At 41.9% G+C, this 22,851-nt stretch overlaps 5 protein-coding genes across 5 annotated transcripts; 4 read left to right on the plus strand and 1 right to left on the minus strand.

Moving 5' to 3' along the window:
- Nucleotides 1-352: 352 nt before the first annotated feature.
- J4E85_011692 (uncharacterized protein) lies at nucleotides 353-1,867 on the plus strand (the record flags this gene model as incomplete). The annotated part of the gene is made up of 1 exon (XM_051475893.1): nucleotides 353-1,867. The coding sequence occupies one exon, from the start codon at nucleotides 353-355 to the stop codon at nucleotides 1,865-1,867; it is 1,515 nt and encodes a 504-aa protein (XP_051320315.1).
- Nucleotides 1,868-3,645: 1,778 nt separating this feature from the next.
- On the plus strand, nucleotides 3,646-5,350 carry J4E85_011693 (uncharacterized protein; the record flags this gene model as incomplete). Its single annotated transcript, XM_051475894.1, has 3 exons — nucleotides 3,646-3,946; nucleotides 4,011-4,105; nucleotides 4,181-5,350. 3 exons carry the CDS (start codon nucleotides 3,646-3,648, stop codon nucleotides 5,348-5,350), a joined length of 1,566 nt encoding a protein of 521 aa, XP_051320316.1.
- Nucleotides 5,351-7,063: 1,713 nt separating this feature from the next.
- J4E85_011694 (uncharacterized protein) lies at nucleotides 7,064-9,655 on the plus strand (the record flags this gene model as incomplete). The annotated part of the gene is made up of 2 exons (XM_051475895.1): nucleotides 7,064-7,122; nucleotides 7,171-9,655. The coding sequence occupies 2 exons, from the start codon at nucleotides 7,064-7,066 to the stop codon at nucleotides 9,653-9,655; spliced, it is 2,544 nt and encodes an 847-aa protein (XP_051320317.1).
- A 99-nt stretch (nucleotides 9,656-9,754) lies between these two features.
- J4E85_011695 (uncharacterized protein) lies at nucleotides 9,755-10,368 on the minus strand (the record flags this gene model as incomplete). Its single annotated transcript, XM_051475896.1, has 2 exons — nucleotides 9,755-10,264; nucleotides 10,315-10,368. The coding sequence occupies 2 exons, from the start codon at nucleotides 10,366-10,368 to the stop codon at nucleotides 9,755-9,757; spliced, it is 564 nt and encodes a 187-aa protein (XP_051320318.1).
- Nucleotides 10,369-11,723: 1,355 nt separating this feature from the next.
- J4E85_011696 (uncharacterized protein) lies at nucleotides 11,724-12,482 on the plus strand (the record flags this gene model as incomplete). Its single annotated transcript, XM_051475897.1, has 1 exon — nucleotides 11,724-12,482. The coding sequence occupies one exon, from the start codon at nucleotides 11,724-11,726 to the stop codon at nucleotides 12,480-12,482; it is 759 nt and encodes a 252-aa protein (XP_051320319.1).
- Between the last annotated feature and the right edge of the window lie 10,369 nt (nucleotides 12,483-22,851).

Below are 22,851 nucleotides of genomic sequence, written 5' to 3' on the forward strand. Positions count from 1 at the left end.
ACGCGACCGTCCGACCACTCTGACCCATCAGCATTGGCTTACCTGTAGGCACGGAGTCATCGCAGTTCAACTCATGGGTGGTAATTCGGAAACACACAGTAACATAGTCAGAGCTGACGTGGGACCGACCTCTATGATTCGATGACGCTGTGGATTCATGCGGACGCTCGGTTGGCGCCCTCCGCGGAATGACGAGCTCCGAACCCTTACCAACCATGGCCTCGGCCGAACCCATTTCATCATCCGCGCAGAGGTGTGGCTTGAGTAATCCTATGTATAACGCACCAAGCCGTGGGGAAAGGCTTGTTTCCACCTGTGCATTCTCCCCATATCCGCAACCTAACCGTCCACCATGGAGAAGCTCGAGCGATTTTTGTCGCGGCCGACAGCGAAGCCATACAAGACCGGCGACATAGAAGCCTCCGAAGAAATACACCTTAACGATGAAGGGTTGCTTGAATTTGGCCCTGACGATATCGAAAACCCCAAGAACTGGTCGACCGCAAGAAGATGGTACATCACCGTGGTGTCGGTCACCCTAGTTGTGAACGCTACGTTCGCGTCGTCCAGCCCCTCCGGCACGCTTGAGTCTCTATCGACAGACTTGCACGTCTCCACCGAAGCTGGGGGCCTAGTCATCACCTTGTTCCTTCTGGGGTACTGCGCTGGTCCTCTGGTGTTTGCTCCGCTCTCGGAATTCTTCGGTCGCAGATACATCTTCTACGTTACCTTTACGCTCTACCTGGCCTTCAACTTCCTTTGCGCGTTCACGCCTAACTTCGGTGGGCTCCTGGTGGGACGCTTCTTGACGGGTACATTTGCAAGTGCTCCTCTCTCCAATGCACCAGGTGTACTGGCAGACATCTGGGGGCCTCTTGAGCGTGGAAATGCAATGGCTGCCTTCTCCATGATGACTTTCATTGGTCCATCGCTCGGACCTGTCATATCAGGCTTTCTCCAACTGAAGAAAGACTGGCGATGGTGCTTCTACGTCCTTCTCTGGCTAGGTGCCTTTACCGAGATACTAATGTTCACGATCCCGGAGACATTGCCCTCAATCGTGCTCCGCAACAAGGCTAAGCGCATACGAGCCCTGAAGATCCCTGGTTATGAAGAGGTCAAGGCACCAGTTGAAGTGACGGACAGGACCCTCGCAGGCATGTTCCATGTTGCCCTCACCCGCCCGTGGAAGATCCTCATCGACCCCATCTCCTTCGCCGTCGCCATCTATCTCGCAGTCGTATACGCCCTGCTATACATGCTCTTCACCATCTACCCCATCGTCTTCCAACAACACCGCGGTTGGAACTCCGGCGTCGGCGAACTCCCACTCATCGGATCTGCCCTCGGTGCCGCCATCGGCGGCGCCATCATCTTCGCGAACACAGCCAGGGACAGAAAAAGAGCAGAAGCAGGCTACAAAGCCACACCCGAAGACCGTCTTCCTGTAGCCATGCTGGGCGGCGTCATGTTCCCCATCACCATGTTCTGGTTTGCATGGTCGGCAGAGTACAACAGTGTTCACTGGGTCGTTCCCACTCTCGGCGGTGTCTTCCTCTCGACTTCTATCCTGCTCATCTTCGTCGCTTATCTCAACTACCTCACCGATACATACCTTATGTATGCTGCGAGCGCGTTGGCAGCGAATACCGTTGTGCGCTCGGCTGCAGGCGCTGCTGCGCCTTTGTTCACGCAGTACATGTTTGACGCTCTTGGTGTTGGTGGCGGTGGCTCGCTTATTGCTGGAATGGCGTGTGTGCTTGCGCCTATTCCGTTTGTGTTTTATAAGTATGGTGGCCCGATTCGGGAACGCTCGAAGTTTGCGCCTACGCCGGAGAAGGCGACGGGGCAGAGTGCTGCGAAATGATAAGCGAGAAGTCACGCCAGAAAAGCGAGTTGATACATCTCATACTACTTGCAAATCCAATCAGGGCTACAATATAATCATTGCTTTCCTAGAACGAAATGGAATACACTGCATCTGGTTCTTTTCGATAGTGACCCTCGTCATCTTTCATTCGTGATACAGTCAGCCAAGGTTGGGAGCATACGAAATAGAGATCTTGTAGGAAACGATATTTGGTTCGCTAGCTGCGTGTCTGTCAACCGCCGACGAGGACGTCCGACGTTGGCATGCTTACATCAACGGCATCTACCGGAAGCGTCCTGTCGACGGTCGACCAGAGGGTGCTATGCTATGTCGGCTCAATTTCGCCCGATTCAAGACGTCTGTGTCGGGCCGTGGACTTGCACCGGGAGCGCGTCGTTTGCTTTGTTGTTGGCCGTCGAGGGCGTCCGGGCGCGAACACGTAAGAAGATATTCCCCATCCACGCGACTCGGGTCGACGCTTTTCGAGGAGTCGTTTCGTACTTTAGTATCGCCGTGCCTCTTCAATTGAGTGCTGCATGGCCCTAGATTCTACGGATTGGCATTGTCGGTTCGTAGATTTGCAGCATAGATGCAGAAGTAGCTGACCGGTGCGGGTACGGCCGGCTTGTGTGTACCTAGGTACCGACCTTGTGAACGCATCTCAAGCCTAATTTGAATGCCTTGCGACTGCGACTTTCGAAATTGATATGCGGGTTCTGTTGCGACAATTAGTGGCGGCGTATTGTTGGCATTACTGGTCCGCCTCTCGATGCTGTGTACGTCCATCGCGGTCCCAACCAATTCGACCTTCAACGACCCATGTTCTAGAGCTATGAAAGAAACTAGCTCGCCGTCTGCGAGCACTACACCGGGCTGATGCGTATGATGATCAGATATGCGGCGCGAGAGATGCTGGTGTAAGGCTGAGCACTGCCACGATACAGACGGCACTATTTGCAAGCGCGACGCGCATTGCGCTGACGCGACCGCACAGTGCTGAGCGTCTGGACGCGACGCCCGTGTCGGGTGAGCAGGAACATGCTATATTGCCAAACAGTCGTGGCATACCTAGCGTAGTAAGCAATTCAATGCCCGGATGGTGCCGGTAGGGAAGAGCCAGCGTTCAGTCAATGCGTGGATGTGGAACGCGGGGGATCTTTCCAGCGACGCCCCGTGATTGGCCGAGGACGCGTTCCCCTGATAAATAGAGTGCGCCTCGAACCCAAACACCGAAGTAAAACCACTACTTTGCCCGCCTTGAGCCTCGTTCTGTCAGCATGGTGCTTACCGGTCGTTCTTTCGGAAAGTGAGTTTCTTGGTTGCGCATCATCGTGGTGGCGCGCACAAGGCTGATGACGTCCACGGGTGCGAAGACGCTGCAGCCTCGAGATGTGCGAGAATCTGCGCCTGTCAGATAACAGCTTCAAGGACCAGTACGAACCAGTACCAAAGCGCAGTTTGCGTTGCAGGCACAGTCTACTTTCGGTGCTGTGCGAAGGTTACTGGAGGAGCTGTTGTTGAACGATGGAGGGCTGACATCGGAGACGGCGGTATGTAAGATTACCTGGACATCCTGGATTAAGGCTTGAGGCTTGGGCGACAAACCAAGCAGACTAAATCTCTCGACATAAGATGATAGAACTGCCTTTCTAAGGGCTCTTTTCCTTAAGTTCTTCTTCATCCGCTCGCTTCAAGAATTTGTCATCTCTCTATTTCGCCATACTCGCCCACCAACAGTCCTTACCATACCTCAGCCTCACCATCGGTTTCCAACGATGAAAAACCTATTGGTAGCGACCGTATTGACGGCCGCGACTGCTGCTACAGCCCAGAACGCCCCATTCGTGCAATGCCTCCAAACGGCCCTCAGCAACGATACCAGCACTTGGATGCTGCCGAACGACCCAATGTTCTTGCAGGGAGATGTACACCCCTACAATCTCAACTACAACGTCGTTCCGGCCGCGATTTCATTCCCAAAGACGCAAGAGCAAGTATCTGAAGTCGTGAAGTGTGCGAACGCCGCAGGAGTTGCAGTACAGGCGCGCAGCGGCGGTCATAGCTATGCGAACTATGGTAAGCCTGAACCCAGAAGGACGACTTGTGATTAAGAAATTGCTAACACGAACGTCGTATATAGCACTGGGAGGGTTCAATGGCTCATTGGTGGTGGACATGAAGAATATGGCATCTTTCTTGTACAACGAGGGTGACCACACGGTGACTTTTGGTCCAGTAAGTGACTTCCTGATACACACCTGTAATGAACGCCCTTTATTGTACATGCGCTGACGTGCGCACCTTTCGCAGGGAAACCTCCTCGGCAACATCTCTGAGAAGCTTCTACCTCTCAAGCGGGTCATGGCATACGGCGAAGTAGCCGTCATCGGCACGGGTGGTCACTTGACCATTGGAGGTCTCGGAACGCTTAGTCGCCAGCTGGGCGTGGGAGCTGATCAAATTGTGTCAGCGCAATGTGTGCTTGCAAACGGCACCGCAGTCACAGCCAGTGCAACCACTAACCCCGACCTGTTCTTCGCCATCCGAGGCGCCGGTTTCTCTTTCGCTATCGTTACAGAGTTCACCATGAAGACTGCACCCGCGCCGACCGAGATCACCAAGTACGCTTACACAATCGCGGCCGACGACGCAAATGCCTTCGCAAGCACATTCCAAAAATGGCAAAAGTTTGGCACGCAGAAGAATCTCGACCGCCGGTTCTCCAGCACTATGACTCTCAGCCAGGGCTCGATGGTCATCAACGGCAACTTCTACGGGCCGAAGTCCGACTTCGATAAGCTGAACGCGCAGTCTATCCTTCCTGCTAATACCTCAACCGTCGTTGTGGACATCACCGTTGGCGAACTTCCGTTCCCCGGACTCGGCGACCCAGACCTGACAGCCAGCGGCAGCTTCCCCATCCCGTTCTATGCCAAGAGTGTCAAGACGCCAAGTCACAAACTGCTGTCGGACGAAGCCATCAAATCCATGTTCTCCTACATCAATGGCACCGAGAAGGGAGCGCCTGTGTGGCTCGTCATCTGGGATCTCGAAGGCGGTGCCATCGCCGATGTGCCGCAGACCGCTACCGCATACTGGCACCGTGACGCCGCCTACTTCATGCAGAGTTATGTCGTCAATCTTGGGGGCCCCGTCACTGACGCGTCCAAGACGTTCTTGTCTGGCCTTAGCAGCTTAGTGCAGAAGGAGACGTGCGATCAAGGCGCGTACCCAGGCTACGTCGATCCTGAGCTTGCGGACCCTCAGCAGGCCTACTGGGGCGGCAATGTGCCTCGCTTGCAGCAGATCAAGGCGGCGGTCGATCCTGATAATGTCTTCCGCAATCCTCAGAGTGTACCGACTCAGCACCAGGCTCAGCAGCGTCGTCAGGTTTTCGTAGGGTCAGCGGTACAGTCCTACGCAGGGCGATTTGGTCTGTTGATTTCCTGCATTCTGTTGGCGGCAATCCTGTACATCTAATCATACATGACCTGTAAAGTTAGGTGGAAGACCTCACATGTTCTAGTCGGCATGTTCTAGTAGTAATGCAATACAGAGTTGATCAATTAACTTCATGTGCCGTGACCTCTGATGTGTGTGGTGGTTAGATGATAACCGACGTTCGTGTGAAGTTGCATGCAGCGGTTCCCTCCGCCGCCGCCGTGACATGGTGAAAGAAGATGATTGGCTTGGTGCTTGGGAAGGCACGTGCTGACAACGCCGCGCCACAACGGACCGTCGCAATCGTTCCCAAAGACTCGAACAACGCCCCAATGTGACAACCGATGCTACCATCGCGATTAGATTGCGCTCCTACCAACATTGCCCAGTCCGATCACTGCTGCAACGCGTCTTTGCGCGTTGTCCCGATCACAACAACGGTGAACCCAAGCTGGCCGATGTCGCCGCTGCCGTGCCACCGGGATTGACGCGATAAAATGGAACGCGGTTGAGGTGATACGCGTTCACAGGAACGCGCCCAAGCTCACTAGACTGCACAATGTACGAGAACCTCTCTTATTGCGCCTGGCGCTGTCGCGAAGAGGATAGGCTACTGGGACTAGCGGTTGGTGTATCGAAGCATCAGATTCTGAATCACTCCCGCGGCGTGCTTAGCTATGCGAACGATGCGCAAGATTCCATGACCATCAGGAGGCTCTTTAGAGACGTCAATTTGGAGTGCACTGACTATCTCGAGCTCTCAACGCGCGCAGATTCAGGAACGGAGCTGGACGTCATCGCCGTCGCCGTCGTTGGCGACACGTTACTCTCAAGTGTCGCATGGCTCATGGGCTCGCTTCTCTCCGGGATGGCCCTTTACAATTCGTGTATTTTGGCAGTTCGTATCTCCGGCGTGATACAACTCATACCGTCGTGCCGCGTGCTCTCCGGTCGCATCGCCGACGAACAGATCCCGGACCCTGAGATGACGCTGCCTTCCAACTTCCGACCCAAAGGCACAGCGGACGAACGAGGGTCACAACTTTAGCTGGCGGTACTGGATGCCATGCGGCGGGAAGAAGTGGTTGTATTACAGCACGCCGTGGGCGACCACGACGAAGGCCGACTTGAGTATCACCTGTACGAAGAAGATGACAGTCACCACAGGAGATGGAATCACCAAAGAGCTTTTGCCCGGGACGTTGCAGATCAGTATGAGTGGCTTGCACGTTCAGAATGCCCTCGCGCAGTCTGCGAGGGCACCTACAATGCAGCGAAATATGTTGAGAGAAGATTTCACACGATTCGAGAAGAGTGCAAAATCGTAGCACGATAAAAGCAACGTCAATGCGGCCACAAGCATTGCTCCGAACCCGACCGAGCCCGACCGAGCATCATCCAGGCTGTACCCTACGACGGAAACTAGAAAAGGTTCCCCGTACGATAACTGCACAAAACGAGATACGAGATACGGTGGTTTGTGGGGATGTCCCCGTGCGGGGTACCCGGCTGCCCAGAGAACCCTTAGTTTCAAGAACGCTCCGACTGAACTGGCCAATGGTGAGCAAATATCTGCCGAAACTACATCGCGTCGGTCACATTTGCACCGAGAGTCACAATTTCATCGGTTATTCCTTCTCCACCACCTTCCGACCATTAGTTGCTGTTGTACGGACGACCGCTGGTCATAATCATGGCCAGGCCGCATTGCCAACGAAAGCCCTGTCTAGATCACCTCGCACGAAAGCAGCGATGAATCTTCTTCAGCGTCTTGCGATCATCACAATTCTTGTCAACCCGTTGACGACTGCGTAAGCCTCTAGAAATACATACAAAAGACCGTCCACTCACAACAATAGCTTTGTCGATTATGGCTCAATTGCACCTCAATCACACCTACAGCAATCTGCGCCCTCATCATCGGGCTTGAAGCCGTGGACGAATGAAACCCTGATCCTATCGCCAGATAGCCCACTCGTTACACTCGACTACGGCACTGAGGTAGCCGGCTTCCCGTTCTTCCACGTTTCAGCAATTTCTGGAACGGTGCAGATCGAAGTAAAGTACAGCGAAGAATACCGTGGCGTGGAAGAGCCCTTCTCGGACGGGCCTTGGACATTTTCGAATGGACTATCCAACTCCTTTCGAGTGGAAACTTTCAACGTCACGGAAACGGGATACATCGAGAGCTTCTTCGTCCAAGGAGGCCAACGATGGCAGACTGCACGGTTGATCACGAATGGCTCCGTCACTATTGATCATCTAGGACTTCGCGCAACAAGCTCTAACTTGGATGCGGAAATGCTACCAGGCCACTTACAGACATCCGATAAGAGTTTGAATCGCGTCCTGGACCTCGGAGGTTGCGTCGCTCAAGTAGCATGCGTAGATGCCGGTAATGCGCCGTCCACGTGGGAAATCACAAAAGACGGAGCATATATACGGGGCCAAACCAGTGCGCAATCTTCTCTAGGAGTTGAAGCAGTCAATTACACGCTAGAATTTGACGTCAAGATCGCCCGAGGCGGCGCTGGCTGGAGAGTAGCAAGTGCAATGCCGCCAATTGGGCCCTACTTTGTGCTTACGTCCGAATACCCCGAGAGAAATACGTTCGCAAACACCAACCGAACCCTCTTGCCTCCAAACACGCTGGCATTCACTAGTGGATGGAGTCTAGTAAACCAGAGCACACTACCCGTGCCGGAGGCCCAGTACTTTACTATCAACACAACCATCAAGGAGAACACGTGGTATCGCGTGCGCACATCAATTGAGGAAACTGGATATCGGGTTAGCGTAAATGGGACCGAGATTGCGTTCGTACCTCTACCTCCACCTGCACCCCCCGGGAACTTTGGCACTCCCTCTCGATACGAAGGTACATGGGGCTTCGGAGGTATGCAGGACCAGATTGCTTATCACAAAGACGTGACTGTCACTGCTGGAAATGGCACTATCATATATCGCAATCCCCTAACGAACGAAGATACCTTAGCCGAGTATCAGGTTGCGCCCTTAGAACACTCAGTCTGCCTTGATGGCGCCAAACGGGATCGCCTAGTCTGGACAGGAGACTTCTACCACACTGTGCGTGTTGTCGCAGCTTCATCTGCTCGATTTGACTACCTCTTGGGCACCATCATATATGCGCTGAGCTTTCAGCTTGATGATGGCCCGTACGCCGGCTTTACGCAAATCTCTACCAACCTTGGAGCCCGCCCCCAGTACAAGGAAGCAAATATCGCAAACTACGCTGGGTTGGTGGACTACCAAGACCTATTCTTGGCAGGAATCGGCCAATACTTCCGCTACACCGGAGACCGCGACGGGCTGAAACCTCACTGGGATCAGATCAAGAAACTTGCGACCGCGAGATTGGCCTTTGTTGATCCTTCATCTGGTCTCATTGGAGGTTCTCCGGAGGTGCCATCGCCATTCAGCTTCCTGGGGCCAGCCAACGGTACTGCGACGACCGGTCTCTTCGCTTACATGCTTGAGGAGATTGCGCCACTTGCGCTTGCGATAGGCGACGAAGAGTCTTCGACACATTACTCCCAAACAGCAAGCAAGCTGCGCGAGGCCCTCAATCGTGAGCTATGGAATGATCAGCTCGGAACATACTCACTCTCAACCACCGATCGAGGCAACTTCTCCTTGACCGGTATCGCCTGGGCAATCCTATCTGGTGCAGCCAATGACACCCAAGCAGCATCTTCCATTGCGAAGCTTGGGGAGCTTCGTTTCGCAGTAGGCTACAAGACTATCTCGAGTGACGTGGAGACAGACGACTACCAACTTGCTCCCAATCCATCAGGCTTTCTGTTGGAAGCTCTATTCAAGTCAAGGCGCGACTTCGGAGTGGACAGCACACCTGCCATCAAGCATCTGCTCGACAACCTGTGGGGTAGCATGGTCAACAAGAACGAGTATTACTCTGGCGCGAGCTGGGAATACGTAAAGCCCGATGGTTCTCCTGGCATCGATCTCTTCACTAGCTTAGCGCATCCGTGGGGTGCAGCTCCGACGTATGTACTGCCAGAGTACCTTCTTGGCGTCGCTTCAACCTCTCCCGGGTACGAAACGGTTCTTATCACTCCCATGATAGGGTTCTTGAACCAGTCTGAAGTCACCGGGACGGTACCAACGCCTAACGGACCAATCAAGGTGGCGTGGACGTTGAGCGGCACGAGCGTTGCTTTCACGGTTGTTATACCGACTGGTACGGCAGCTACACTACAGTTGCCAGCTGGCGCGACTGCGGTCGGCAGGAGCTTGCGCAATGGACAACTTGAGCTTCCTTGTGGAACGATGGAATTGAGAATAGATATGGAGAGCGACTCATAGAGAGAAGAAGAGATATGAAATCATCTACCGCCGCCATCAGTTCTCATGTATGCAATGACAGCCTCTTTCATCCGCGCGAGAGTTTACTACTATGCACCTCTAGTCCTTCGGCTCTTTGTACTGACTTCGATCCGGCTCCTTGTTGCTGAACTGCCTGCGCTGGTAGTTGATCGCTCTCTCGTCGAACTGCAAAATCGTCCACATCTGTTTCTGTACTTTGTCCGTCGACTGCGGAAAATACTCAACTCTCATCTCTTTTCCATCTTCCTCGACAATGCGCGCGACGAAGACGAGATCTTCGTCCTTGGAGAATTCGTTGAGGAAAACAAAGTACAGGTCGCTCACAGGCGTGTCAACCCTGAACTTCTTCTCATCCGTGTCTTCGGTGCGCGGCATCGCCTGCAGCCACTTCGCACAGTCTTCGGGCGTCTTACCGAGCCAAGGCGAGATGAAGGAGGATGCGACGGGGGGCTGGGTGCCGGTGTCTGGAGAGGGCTTGTGGACTTCGGGGCATGCGGGTAGGTCGTCATAAGAACCGGTCGCGACCCAGAAGTTCCAGTCCACACCACCGTCGCCATGGTGGGCGCGCTCGAGGACGGAGTTGAGATACTGTGATTGTTACTATCGTGCACATGGTCAATAGATGCAGCGGTGCTGACCTCGTTGGTGATGCTCTTGTCGAGGACGAAGAGCGCGTAGGGAGGGTCTGACATATTGCTTGTGCAAGGTTGTGGTTATTATTTGAAAGTCAGAAAGCTACAAAGTCTGCAGAGTTATTGTTGCGACGAAGTCGCGGCCTTAATGGTCTTACTATTCACTGACGTCACATGCGTTCGCAGGTGCATGCAGTGAGGCGGAGCGGATGCCTAGGCGAGGCCCCCCGCTGCGCAGCTGCGCCGCACCTTATTCTTGACCTGCAGCTGCACCGTAAGCTCAGACGTGGATCTCGAAACTCCAGAACGTCCAACGCAGCGAATCATGGCTGCATCAAGAGCATGGTTGTGTAGGTATCGCGATCTTTTTCGAGTTACATGTACTCAGCCTTGTCGCACATTGTTGGCGGCAACGTAGACAGACCACGATCACTCGTACACGCTGCTTATGCCTACCATCGCCCGGCTCCTGGCCCCCCGACGACCCACCTTTCCAGACATGATGATTACCTACACATGTGGCCGTGTTGCTCGAAGTGGTCAGGCGTTCTTCCCACTCAAGACATGCCGGGGCTGTTTGACCTGTCAGACTTTGACTTTCAAGTCTACGCTGATGGACGCCTGGGTACTATGTTGAGAATGAGCACCACGAGAGTATGGTGTCTTGTGGGAACATGTTATGCAGCCCCCAAGATACAGCCGCCAGGATCGAAGTACCGTGACCATGAGGGTAGAATGCGCTGAGGTAGACCTGGTCTCGCACTGGTATAAAAGAGGTTGCAACATCCTACTGATGTTTCTTCACTACCAGCAAATTTCTCCAGCTTCATAGCTCTCTCAGTTATCAGTCTTCTTCTTTCTCGCATCTTGAACGCAGTTTGCGCTTTTGACTTCCTCTAGAGCCTTCCAATACCTTACTCGTCAAACAAGTCCGATCCGTTGCCCAACATGCATTACATCGTGGCCATCTCTCTGCTACTCCAGGTTTCGATGGGCTTAGAGCAGGGCAACAACATGCCCGACATAGTAGCACCCGGAAGAGCAGACAGAATGTTCGTGAAGCGCGCTAGGAAGGATTACGGCAAACAGACTGTAAGCTGTGTTAGTAGAGAGAGTGCTTGCAACAATGCTTGTTACTACATCAATTGCGTAGTTAGTGTTTGCCAGCTCACTCTCTTTAAACTCGAACTGATTTGTGTCTGCAGTAGGCCACAGCCGCCAGTATCCAGAATCCAAACAGAATCGTGTACGTCGGGCCCACCAAAGGCAACGAGTTAGAGAAAGCACACAACCGACAGGCATCTAGGTGCTCCGCTAGAGAATATAGCCCTTGTAGCGAGTTCCCATTCAGCCAGAAGTGGAGCCTCAAGACAGCAGGTCAGAGTAAATACGATTGTGATAAATAGCCACCTGCAATGTCTCAGCAGTTACCATTCGACGATCCGAACCGACTGGCACCAAACAGTCTACGCTGCATGGTAGCTAACGAGAATCAAGACATCGGTCGTAAGCTGGGTCGCATTGTAACAAGCAACGGTATGGTCCGCGACGACTTCTTCGACGTGGAGTTCGATATCACTGGTGCTGATCAGACTAAACTCAAGTTTTGTCAGCCAAACCCAAACCCGAGGGGTGTCTGCGGTTCCGACGGCATGCAATTCGAGCTCTCGGAGAAGACGTGGGCATCCGGCAAACTCAGCAGTTACTACAACCGCAATGGCGACGACAACAAGTATAAATTGACTGACACTGCCTACGCGGAGCTTTACCAATGCGGCGTCGAGTTCACGCGCGACGGCGACACGACGATCAAGGACATCAAGCTCAGTGACTGGGAGAACAAGGAATTCACGCCAGCTCAGTGCAACTTGGCCAACAACGGCGACACGTGCGACCTGCAAGGCCTTCCCAACGATCTGCAGGTAAAGCGCACCGGCAACTTTGGTACGAAGCTGGAGTTTGAGTACGCACCCGGACAAAACGGCGGAAATGTCAACTTCTTCGATTGGGACTCGGATATGAAGGGCAACGGTCGTGGTCCATGGACAGACCCCGAATCGGACCCGAATCGGCAACCAACGCGCTTCTGCAAGGTCGTGGATGGGAGTGCACCGAATACGCAGAGCTTCAACTGCTGGTTCCCTTGCTACAAGAATGCGGACGGTAAACCCTAGACATTTGATTGGCGGAACCATATGGCGAGGCGATGGATAGTGCTTGGGCGGGAGTTGCATCGCATTTGAGGCGTTTCGGAGTGTCATTTGGTATCGCATTTGGTGACAGAGTATATTCGGACAGTCGTTTTGCAATGTATAGACTATATGAGGAAGCGCGCATCCAGATTCGTGACAGTCCCAGGTGAATGCTGACGCGCTAGCGCGCGACGTCATTAGCGGCTTTCCCGCGGCGAACCTTGGAAGCGCCCTGCCTCCCGACAGACTCTCCCACATCCACACGAGAACATTGCGCCTCAACACTATACTGCCATACCTTCATCGATATTCACCATGCGCCCTGGAATGGACGAGTCGCCCGCTGCGACGCCTGGCTGAAAAGCGCATCTACGATATCATCGAGCTTCGTACGGTCCACAGCCTCTATCGTCGAACCTCCATCTACCGCCATGCGCGCGCACAGGCGGCAGAAGCGCGCAGGCAGCGGTACTGCCACGATGTGAAGGCCCCGGAGGAGAGTTTGGACATGCGCAAGACGTTCAACGAGTGCGTCGCGCGCATGGTCAACCCCGCAACGCGAGTGGCACATCGAGAGCCTTTACGACGACAACGGCTACAGGACACAGGACGTGGAACCGGGCGAGTGGGTGAGGCGCGATATGGCGAAAACGGGACGATGTTGGAGCTTGTATGCAGCGAAGGGCCACACGAGGCGCAGTGCATACAGGCAGAGCCGATACTGGGGAGAAGCTGTCAACCGGGAGGTGGGCCTGACGTTACTATCGCATGATCTACTCACATGGCGCCGCGACAGCCTGCTGTGATCTCGACGGCTTCCACTACCTGTCCCACCACCCGCATCTCTGCTATCTTCATAACTCTTGCGTATCTCTAACCGAAGGCTTCGTGGAGCTCGCAGCACATACCCCGAGACACTTCGACTATCGCTTGTATCCGACGACCGCGAGATCAGCCCAGCGCCTTTGCGCGCTATCTTAGATAAGCCTAGCAAGCTAGAGCATCTGCGATAGTTGTTCAAAAGGTTTTATTATCGCTGCTCGTAGGTTAGGTTATCGCGAGTGCTCTGCTATTAAGCGCTAGGTACTAGAGCTATCTTGCTACTAAACGACAGCTACTCCGTTAACTACCGCTAGCTCTCGCTCGCTAGCCTATACGTAATAGTGTAGAATTATAGTATATAAAAGCGTAGGTTCTTATATAGTAGTAAATTACCTATCTACTCTAGGTACCTACTCTAGAGAATATACTTAGAGCTACTAGCTCTAAGTAAATTTTAGTAAAGATAATAAAGCTAATAAGAAATAGAGAGATAAAACTAAGTAGATAGCTCTAAGACTTTTAAACTTTACTACTTAAAAGCTTTTACTATAGTTAGAAATCTAAATAGAGTCTACTTAGATTAAATAGTCTATATATAAATCTTTATATTAGACTCTATTTAAGATATACTTAAATAAAGTTATTATTAGTAGAAAGTTCTAGGTCTAGTAGATCTAGAAGTATCTACTACTAGATTTATCTACTATTATTATATATATAAGTTTTATAAATCTATATATATTACTAAAAAATATCTTTTATATTATTATACTTATTTATTAGTAAACTAATTCTATAGTATAAACTAGTCTAAAAAGAGTAAAGTCTATTACTAGTATACAAAAAGATATATTTCTAAAAAGATTAAAATTCTACGTTTAGAGGTACAGGCGTTAGATAGACTAAGACTTAGATTCTTAGCGCTACTACCTTTAGTGTAGTTAAAGCTTTTAAAATTTAAAGTAGTAAAGTAACTATTTTATAAACACTAACGTCTATCTACACTATAGTAGAGAGAATTATAATATAATTATATATTCTTAATAGCTTATAACTAACTAAGCTATAGATTATAAAGTAATAAAATACTAAAATCTTAGCTTATAAAATTATACTTCTGTATATATACTCTCTATTCTCTATCTCTATTCTTATTCTATAGCTTATAGTAAAATTAAAGATCTAAAGACTTATTAAAGATATAAATAGTAGCTTAAATCTAATACTAAAAGCTACACTAGTATACTAAATAAGCTCTAACTTTAGAGTTAATACTATATATACTATATATACGTTACGTCTATAAGTATATTTATTATACTAGCTCTAGAAGCTATAATATTAAGTTAAAAGCTAATTAAATACTTATATATATTTTCTACTTCTATTATAATAACTTACTTTAAATTCTATATATTAGTTTATATATTTTATATAGAGTACGCTTTGCCGCTAATACCTATATAGCTAATAATACTATCTTTCTATAGATTACTTATAATTAGAAATAGAATACTATACTTATAACTATCTTTACTCTATACTAAGAGTAATAGATTCTATAAACTTATAAAGATAAACTAATACTATAGAAGTTTATCTATCTTCTCTCTATAAATATTCTACTAGTTAATATATATTATCTTAGTATATAAGAGCTACTTACTTTTATATATATCTACTAGGCAGCGCTCTAAAATAGTGTGTATTTAGTAGCTTAGTGTTAGTGCTTTTAAATAGAATATACTATAAAAACTACTATTTAAAGCTATTAGCGCTATTAAGTAGAATAGATAACGTATAGTTAACTTCTTAACTACGTTTTCTACTAATATCTTATATAGTTTATAGTTTTATACTACTCTAAGTAAATATTTTATAAATATATTACTAATATAACTAATTATAGATATAGTGTAATATACGTATAGAATAATATTAGTGTACTACTAGACTAGCGCTTATTCTAACTATACTATAGCGCGTTTTAGTAACTTAAACTCTAAAAGCTTTATCTAAGAACTTCTTTACTTTATTAGCTATATTCTATCTTACTACTTTTATAATATACTTTATATAAACAAAACTAAGATATAAGTATACGTAGAAGTTATATTAATTAATTACTACTAGTAATAATAGCTATAGTTTTAGGTATTATAGAAAGTCTATAAACTCTATTTAGAAGATAGGCTAAGTTAAGGCTAGTATTATTATAGTCTATAGTAGAAGGTCTATAATAAAGACTAGATTATCTATTAAAGTAGTGCTTATATCTATAGTATTTTTAGTACTTTTATAACTCTACTCTACTATAGTTATATTTACTAAAGTTATAACTAGTTTTAAAGTAGTATTTATTTAGAATAGAACTATAAACTTTATATAATAAACGCTACTTATCTATAGCTATAGTAGATAATAAATTATTTAGTTTACGTACTAACGTAGCTTTACGCTACTCTTACTTCTTATAATTATAGTCTATCTACACTTTAGATCTATAATCTATATTAACTTAACTAAATTAAGTTATATTATCTCTATTAACTAAGCTAGACTCTAAGTAAAGAAGTATAGAAGTACTTTATCTATAGACTTAATATTAAGTAATTTATATATAGTAATATCTTTATATTAAGAATAGTATAATAATTATACTAGGTATACGCCTAGTAAAGAGAATAACTTAGGTTTACAGTAATAACTAGAGAAATACTATAGTATAAGGTTTTTATATTATTATTACGCCTATAGATTAGATAAAGTATTCTTCTTATAGAGCTATTTAGCTAGATAAGAGTACTTATCTACTAATAGGCTAGGTAGTGTTAAAAGCGCTCTACGTTACGCTAAAGGTTTATTATTCTAAGTAAGATTAATATTAACTACGTACTATATCTTATTAGACGTAATTAGTAGTATAGCACTAATAGTAGCTATACTATAGAAAAAAATAAGTAGACACTAACTTTAGTTCTTTACCTTCTATAATAATTAAAGTAGTAAGCTTTATTTTTAATACTAGTATAATCTACTTATTATATTCTATAGTATAGTTTTTAATTATACTATACACTTTATATAAAGTTATACCTCTTACTATATATATGCTATAACGTTTTTACGCGCTTTACGTTTAGCTCTATTACTTCTATAGCTAGTATACTATATTAAACTACTACTAAACTTTATTACTACTATAGTAGCCTAATATTCTATTACTTCTAGAGCTAAAGTCTTATAGTAGCGTTAGTACTTATTACTCTTATAGTACTATAGTGTATAGAAGTTATATAACTATCTTTACTAAAACGTAGACACTACTTAGAATTATATTTTCTAAGTAGTTATAGAGAAAGATAGTCTTTAAGTAGTATATTTATAGTAAGTAATAGAGCGCGCTCTAGACGTAGACTTTTATATAGATTAAAATTATATCTAATCTATAAAGTAGAATAATAGAGCTATTTCTATTACAAACTCTTTTAATATTACTTATAGATTTATTAGATTACGTTCTTATAGTACTAGGCTATATTATTAGTAGGCTATCTATATAACTACTAACCTCTAAATTCTCTATCTCTTAAGTATACGTAAGTAACTTTATAACTACTATATTCTATACATTATCTCTATAATATTAAGACTACCTTATAGCTAGTAATATTTCTCTAATCTATCTACTTTATAGTACTTCTATAACGCTAGCTCTTACGCTAATATCTATAATTCTAGTAGCTTTCTAAATAGGTAAAGTTATATCTAATTCTTATTATTTATACGCATATATTATTAATATAACTATCTACCTCTATTATAAAGTACTATACTCTTTACCTTTTTTATATTAATATTATAAAGTTAAGCTATTTATTATACTATTAAAGCTATAGTAGAGAAGATAATAAGGTTAGTATTTATATATATATACCTACGTAATCTATAATAGTAATACCTCTTTACTTATTAATACTATTAGTATTTCTTAGTACGCTATTTACTCTTTATTTTCTAATATAAAAACTACTATCTTAAGTACTTAACCTTATATTAGCTTATAAAAGATAGTGTCTTCTATCTTTATTCTTCTTAAAGAAGAATTATTTAGTTACGTCTACTAAGCGTACTATAAGATCTAACTCTTAGTTATAACTTTTTCTATTATACTTTTTTCTATTAGGTATACGTTTTATTCTTTTTAAAAGAGCTTTAGCGCTTAGTAATATTAGACTTATTAATCTATCTATATCTATACTATCTAGTAGCTAATTCTATATATCTTTTTATATTATATAGGTTGTTTACGTATTTATAATAATATACTACTATATATAGCTATAGCTACTATATCTATTATAATAAAGCTTAGAGGCTTTATAACTATAATACTCTATATAGTGCTTTATTTTCTAGCTACTCTTTTACTCTACTTTTATCTATAATTATAATATAATTCTATAGTCTATAGTATAGTGTATACTCTAATACTCTATCTTAGTATAATCTAGCGCGTCTTTACTATTAAGTGCGTAAATAGTAGAGTACTCTACCTAGAATTCTAGTATTAATTATACTTACTAGTATCTAGTTAGCGTATCTAGGCCCCTCTATACTACTATCTATTACTAAGTATCTCTAATTCTAGTATAATTATTATCTATAGATATAGATTACGTTACTATAACTAAACTCTAATAGGCTAGTAGAGGTATTATAGTTACGTTCTTATTAATAAAGGCGTACTACGCACTTCTTTTACGTAGCTATAATAAAACTAGCGTAGATAGAAATTACTATGCTTAGATTCTATAAAGTATTATAGATAGCGCTTATATTTTCTTAAGTAAAGAACTAGTAATTTACTTTTAACTTTAAGTAGATATTATCTATAAATAAGTAGAGAAGCGCTGCTATAGCGTTATAAGTAGAATCTATAGCTAGCTAGAGTTCTAGCTCTAAAGTAGTAGTATTAGAGATATACTTAGCGCTTAGATACTACTATATTCTACTTACGTAGACTTCTATATAGTAGACGCATTACTTTATTATTTCTATAACACTAGCTCTAAAGTATCTACTATACTCTTCTCTACTACGTTCTTATTATTACTATCTACCTTATCTAATTCTTTCTCTTTACCTAGTAATACTTATAACCTAAAGCTAGCGCTAAGCTAGATATAATATATATATATATTATAGAGCTACTCTACACTTATAATATATTTCTTATACGCTTTATTTCTATCTATATATATATTAATTATCTTACGCTAGTATATAGTGTTTACTACTAGTACTATTAACTAAGTAAAGCTATTTATTACGCGTTAGTCTTAGACCTATACTTTTAGTAGTAACTTACTATTTATAAAGTACCTTACGTCTATAAGTATAATTACTTTTATATTTTAGCTATTTTAATCTATACAATCTACGCCTTATATAAATAGCTTTAGCAACTCTAGTAGAGTAATATAAATTATATTATTAATATTACTTATATCTAGTAAATACTCTACTACTATTATTATCTATAAGACTACACTATCTATATTCTAAAAGCTATTAAGAATCTTCTATTTTCTTTCTAGTAAAACGTTTACGTAGTATATAAAATATTATAGTAAAGCGCTAACTCTATTATTTAGCTTTAGTTTACTATCTAAGAATATAATTATTTTACGCTCTTTTCTATTAGCGTTACGTCTAGCGCTTAAGTAATATTTATCTATAAAATTAGCTACCTAGTCTAAGCTATATATACTCTTTTAACTCTTAAGCGCCTTAAGCACGTTTCTTACTAAATATACTATATTATAGTATTTAGTAGATATCTATAAAGTATATATAAAGTAGAGTTTAAGTTTTATTATTTTAAATAACTTTACTTCTTAATTAGAAGAAAGTATTACACTAAGAAATAGTAGTTATACGCCTAGTTCTATAAGAATAGATATATTAGCTAGCGCCTCTTTCTAGTATTTTACTATTAGTATAAAGTAGGCTTTATTAATAACTACCTACTCTAAGCGCTTTACTATAGTAAGAATTCTTAGCACTACTCTAAAAGAGAGTTTATTAAAATACTCTACTATTATAACTACTACTTCTCTATTTAGAAATATACCTAACTTTAGTTCTCTAAAAGAGTTCTATAATATATACTTAATATAAGTCTATTTACACTAACGTATAATATTATAGTAAAGCGTAATAAAAGGCGTAATTACTATTATTAGGCGCCTCTTAGAGTAAAGAGTAGATAGAAGTAATAGTACTATTTTACTACCTCTAGTTAGCTCTACTACTAGTAAGCACTTTCTATAGCTATTAAATAGAGTATTAAGAGTTTTCTACTACTACTTCTAAAAGATAGCTATATTATTCTATACTAGAGTACGTAACTAAGGTAGTATCTACTTCTCTACTACTCTACTTTTCTTAATATAGCTAATAGCGCTATTACTATTACCTTTACTTCTTTCTACTATTTTATCTACTTAAATTACTTTATAGAGCTCTCTAACTCTTAGCTTTACCTAATAAGTTTCTTTATATAACTTTAGCTACTATCTTTTTTAACTTATACACTATACTACTAATATATTATAGTGCCTTAGTGCTAAAGAGAATTATAGAAGCTTATACTAGAACTTATCTACTACTATCTATTATAATATTACTAATTTATTAATATTAGAGTAGATGCTTTTATTACTATTATAGTTATCTAGCTCTATTTAGAAAGAGTAGTCTAATTACTCTACTAAGCGTAGGCGTTTTTATACCTTCTAGCGTACTATATTAAACTATTCTACTCTAGTAGTAGTAATAGTCTTTCTATCTATAATACTTACCTATAATAGGTTACGCCTATTAATATTATTACTATCTTCTTTAAATTTAAATATATAAAGCTTATAGTTACTATTATTTTTATTAGAGCTACCTCTATTATTATAGTAGCGCTCTTAACTACTAGATACTCTTTAGCTAGAATTATAGAAATATACTACTACTATCTACTCTTTTTCTTTAAGCTTATCTATGTAATATATAAGCTTTTATAGATTAACTATATCTACTAGTATATACCTAAGTACTAACTACGTAACTAGTTATCTTATAGGCTGTAATATTATTTCTTAACTAAGAACTCTAGCTATAGCCTAACTTACTACTAGTAATATCTATTCTATTATATTATTTTACTTTTCTTTTAGTATATAAAAAAGAAAACTCTAGTTCTACTTATTATCTAGACGTAGGTAGAATACCTATAATAGCTTCTAAAATAGTAACACTAGCTAAATATATAAGCTCTATACCTCTACTACCTTAATAGAAATAATATATATAAAGGCTTTATGTCTAGTCTAAGATATCTTAGTATATTCTCTAACTAAAGTTAAGTAGCTACGCTACACTACTAAGTTTTACTTCTTACTACTATTATTACTATTACGCTAGTAAATTACACTAGTAGTTATTACTTATATAGATATTATTATACTAAGAATTAATTATACTATATCTAAAGACGTAAATTTCTCTATACTTATATAGTATTAGACTACTATCTTTTCTATTATATGTAATTTAGTAGTATCTCTAAATATATCTAGATATATAGTAGTAATATATTTTATAAGCTAGTTATAGCTAAGCGTAAGCGCTACTTAATTAACTTTAGCTATTTAGTAACTACTAAATACGTTATCTTATATAATATTAACTAGCTTATACTATAGTATTAAAAGCGTATTCTCTAGCCTTAGAATTTATAGTAACTTATTACAAAGAATTTACTACTACTTCTCTAGTATACTTATAATAATTCTATAAAGGTAGTAGAAGCTAAGCTTATATTTACTATATAGAAAAGCCTTATTCTTTTTAAGCTATATTATCTTTCTAGGTTAGTAGTGCGTAGCGTAGATTTAGTATACTAACCTCTTTTTATTAATAATCTAGGCTATTAGTATATTACGCTTTATTATTATAGCCTTCTCTACTATAGTCTCTATATTATCTATTAACTAAGTATAGGCGTTAATAGCGTATTACACTATTTTAATAAAGTAAGTTATTATTAAACTATACTTATTTACGCTCTAAAATCTATTCTCTCTTAGTATAATTTCTAGTGTAATTAATACTACTATAAGACCTAACTTAGTAGTTTCTTTCTCTTTAGCGCGCTACTATAGAAGTTAGATAAATAACGCTAGTATAAGTCTCTTTACTAGCGTAAGCTAGACACTTTTAGGTAAGTATTCTTAGCCTTATACGTAGGCTATTACTCTATACTTTAGATATTTATATAAGTTAGTCTAAGTAGTATTAATCTTAGCGTTAGTTTTATATACTAGTACTACTACGTAAACCTTACGTTACTATTATATTTACGTAAAGAAGAATAAATACTACTAAATTACTCTTATAGCTATCTTAACTATAGTAGATATCTAGTAGCTTTTAATAGACTAGATAGATTACTCTCTAGAATTTATCTACGCTAATACCTTTTTTTAAAATACTTTTATTTTCTTTAATACCTTATAATACTTAGGTAATAGTGTATTTACTATATTATATATAGTTATAAAAACTTTATCTATATCTTAGTTTATATAATTAAGTACTTATCTTATATTAATATAGTTAAATTCTTATATTATTTTTATAAACGTAATTATCTTTATCTATAGATTTATCTTATATTAACTAGTAGGTATAACTACCTAGTAATTCTACTCTTTATTTATTATAACTATCTACTATAGCCTCTTAAAGATATCTAGTAGATTCTCTACTTAAGTAGTTAGCTTTGCGTTTAGCTAGAAGGCTAGTATAAGATATAGCCTCTAGCTAAATACCTACTATACTTTAATTATAGAACTATACGCTATTCTATTACTACTAGACTATCTATTATTCTAGCGCGTCTATAAAGTAGTTATATTACTAGAATAGCTAGTACGCCTAAACTTAGTAATGTTATACTATTTTCTTATATACTCTTTCTAGGTAGAGATTAGCTTCTTAGTTCTACTCTTTAATATAGAAATTATCTTCTAGATATAGTTATCTAAAGAGTAGTAATATACTTTTATTACTATAATATATAGAATTTACTTAAGCAGCGTCTCTAGAGTAACCTATATATTTCTATCTAGTTCTAAATTTAGGTAATTAGCCTTCTAGATAGCTACTACTACCTTAACCTTCTTATTAGTTATAGATACCTTATATCTATTATTACGCTAGTAACTCTTTACAAGATATTTAGAGCCTATTAACTTTACTATAAGATAATATAGTATATACACTAAGAGCCTATATAAAGCCTAGAGTACTATAATATAATATATAATAGTATATTAGACTAGTAGCTCTTAGGTAGAAGTAGCTATATTACTACTATTACTATATAAAGTAGAGAAGGTTTACTTAAAGCCTATTACTAGAAAGCTAATTTTAGCTAATCTAATTACTAAGCTTATTAGTATTATAGATA

The sequence above is a fragment of the Alternaria conjuncta genome (genome assembly GCF_024043145.1).
Source record: "Alternaria conjuncta strain BMP 0040 chromosome Unknown scaffold_41, whole genome shotgun sequence".
NCBI lineage: Eukaryota > Fungi > Ascomycota > Dothideomycetes > Pleosporales > Pleosporaceae > Alternaria > Alternaria conjuncta.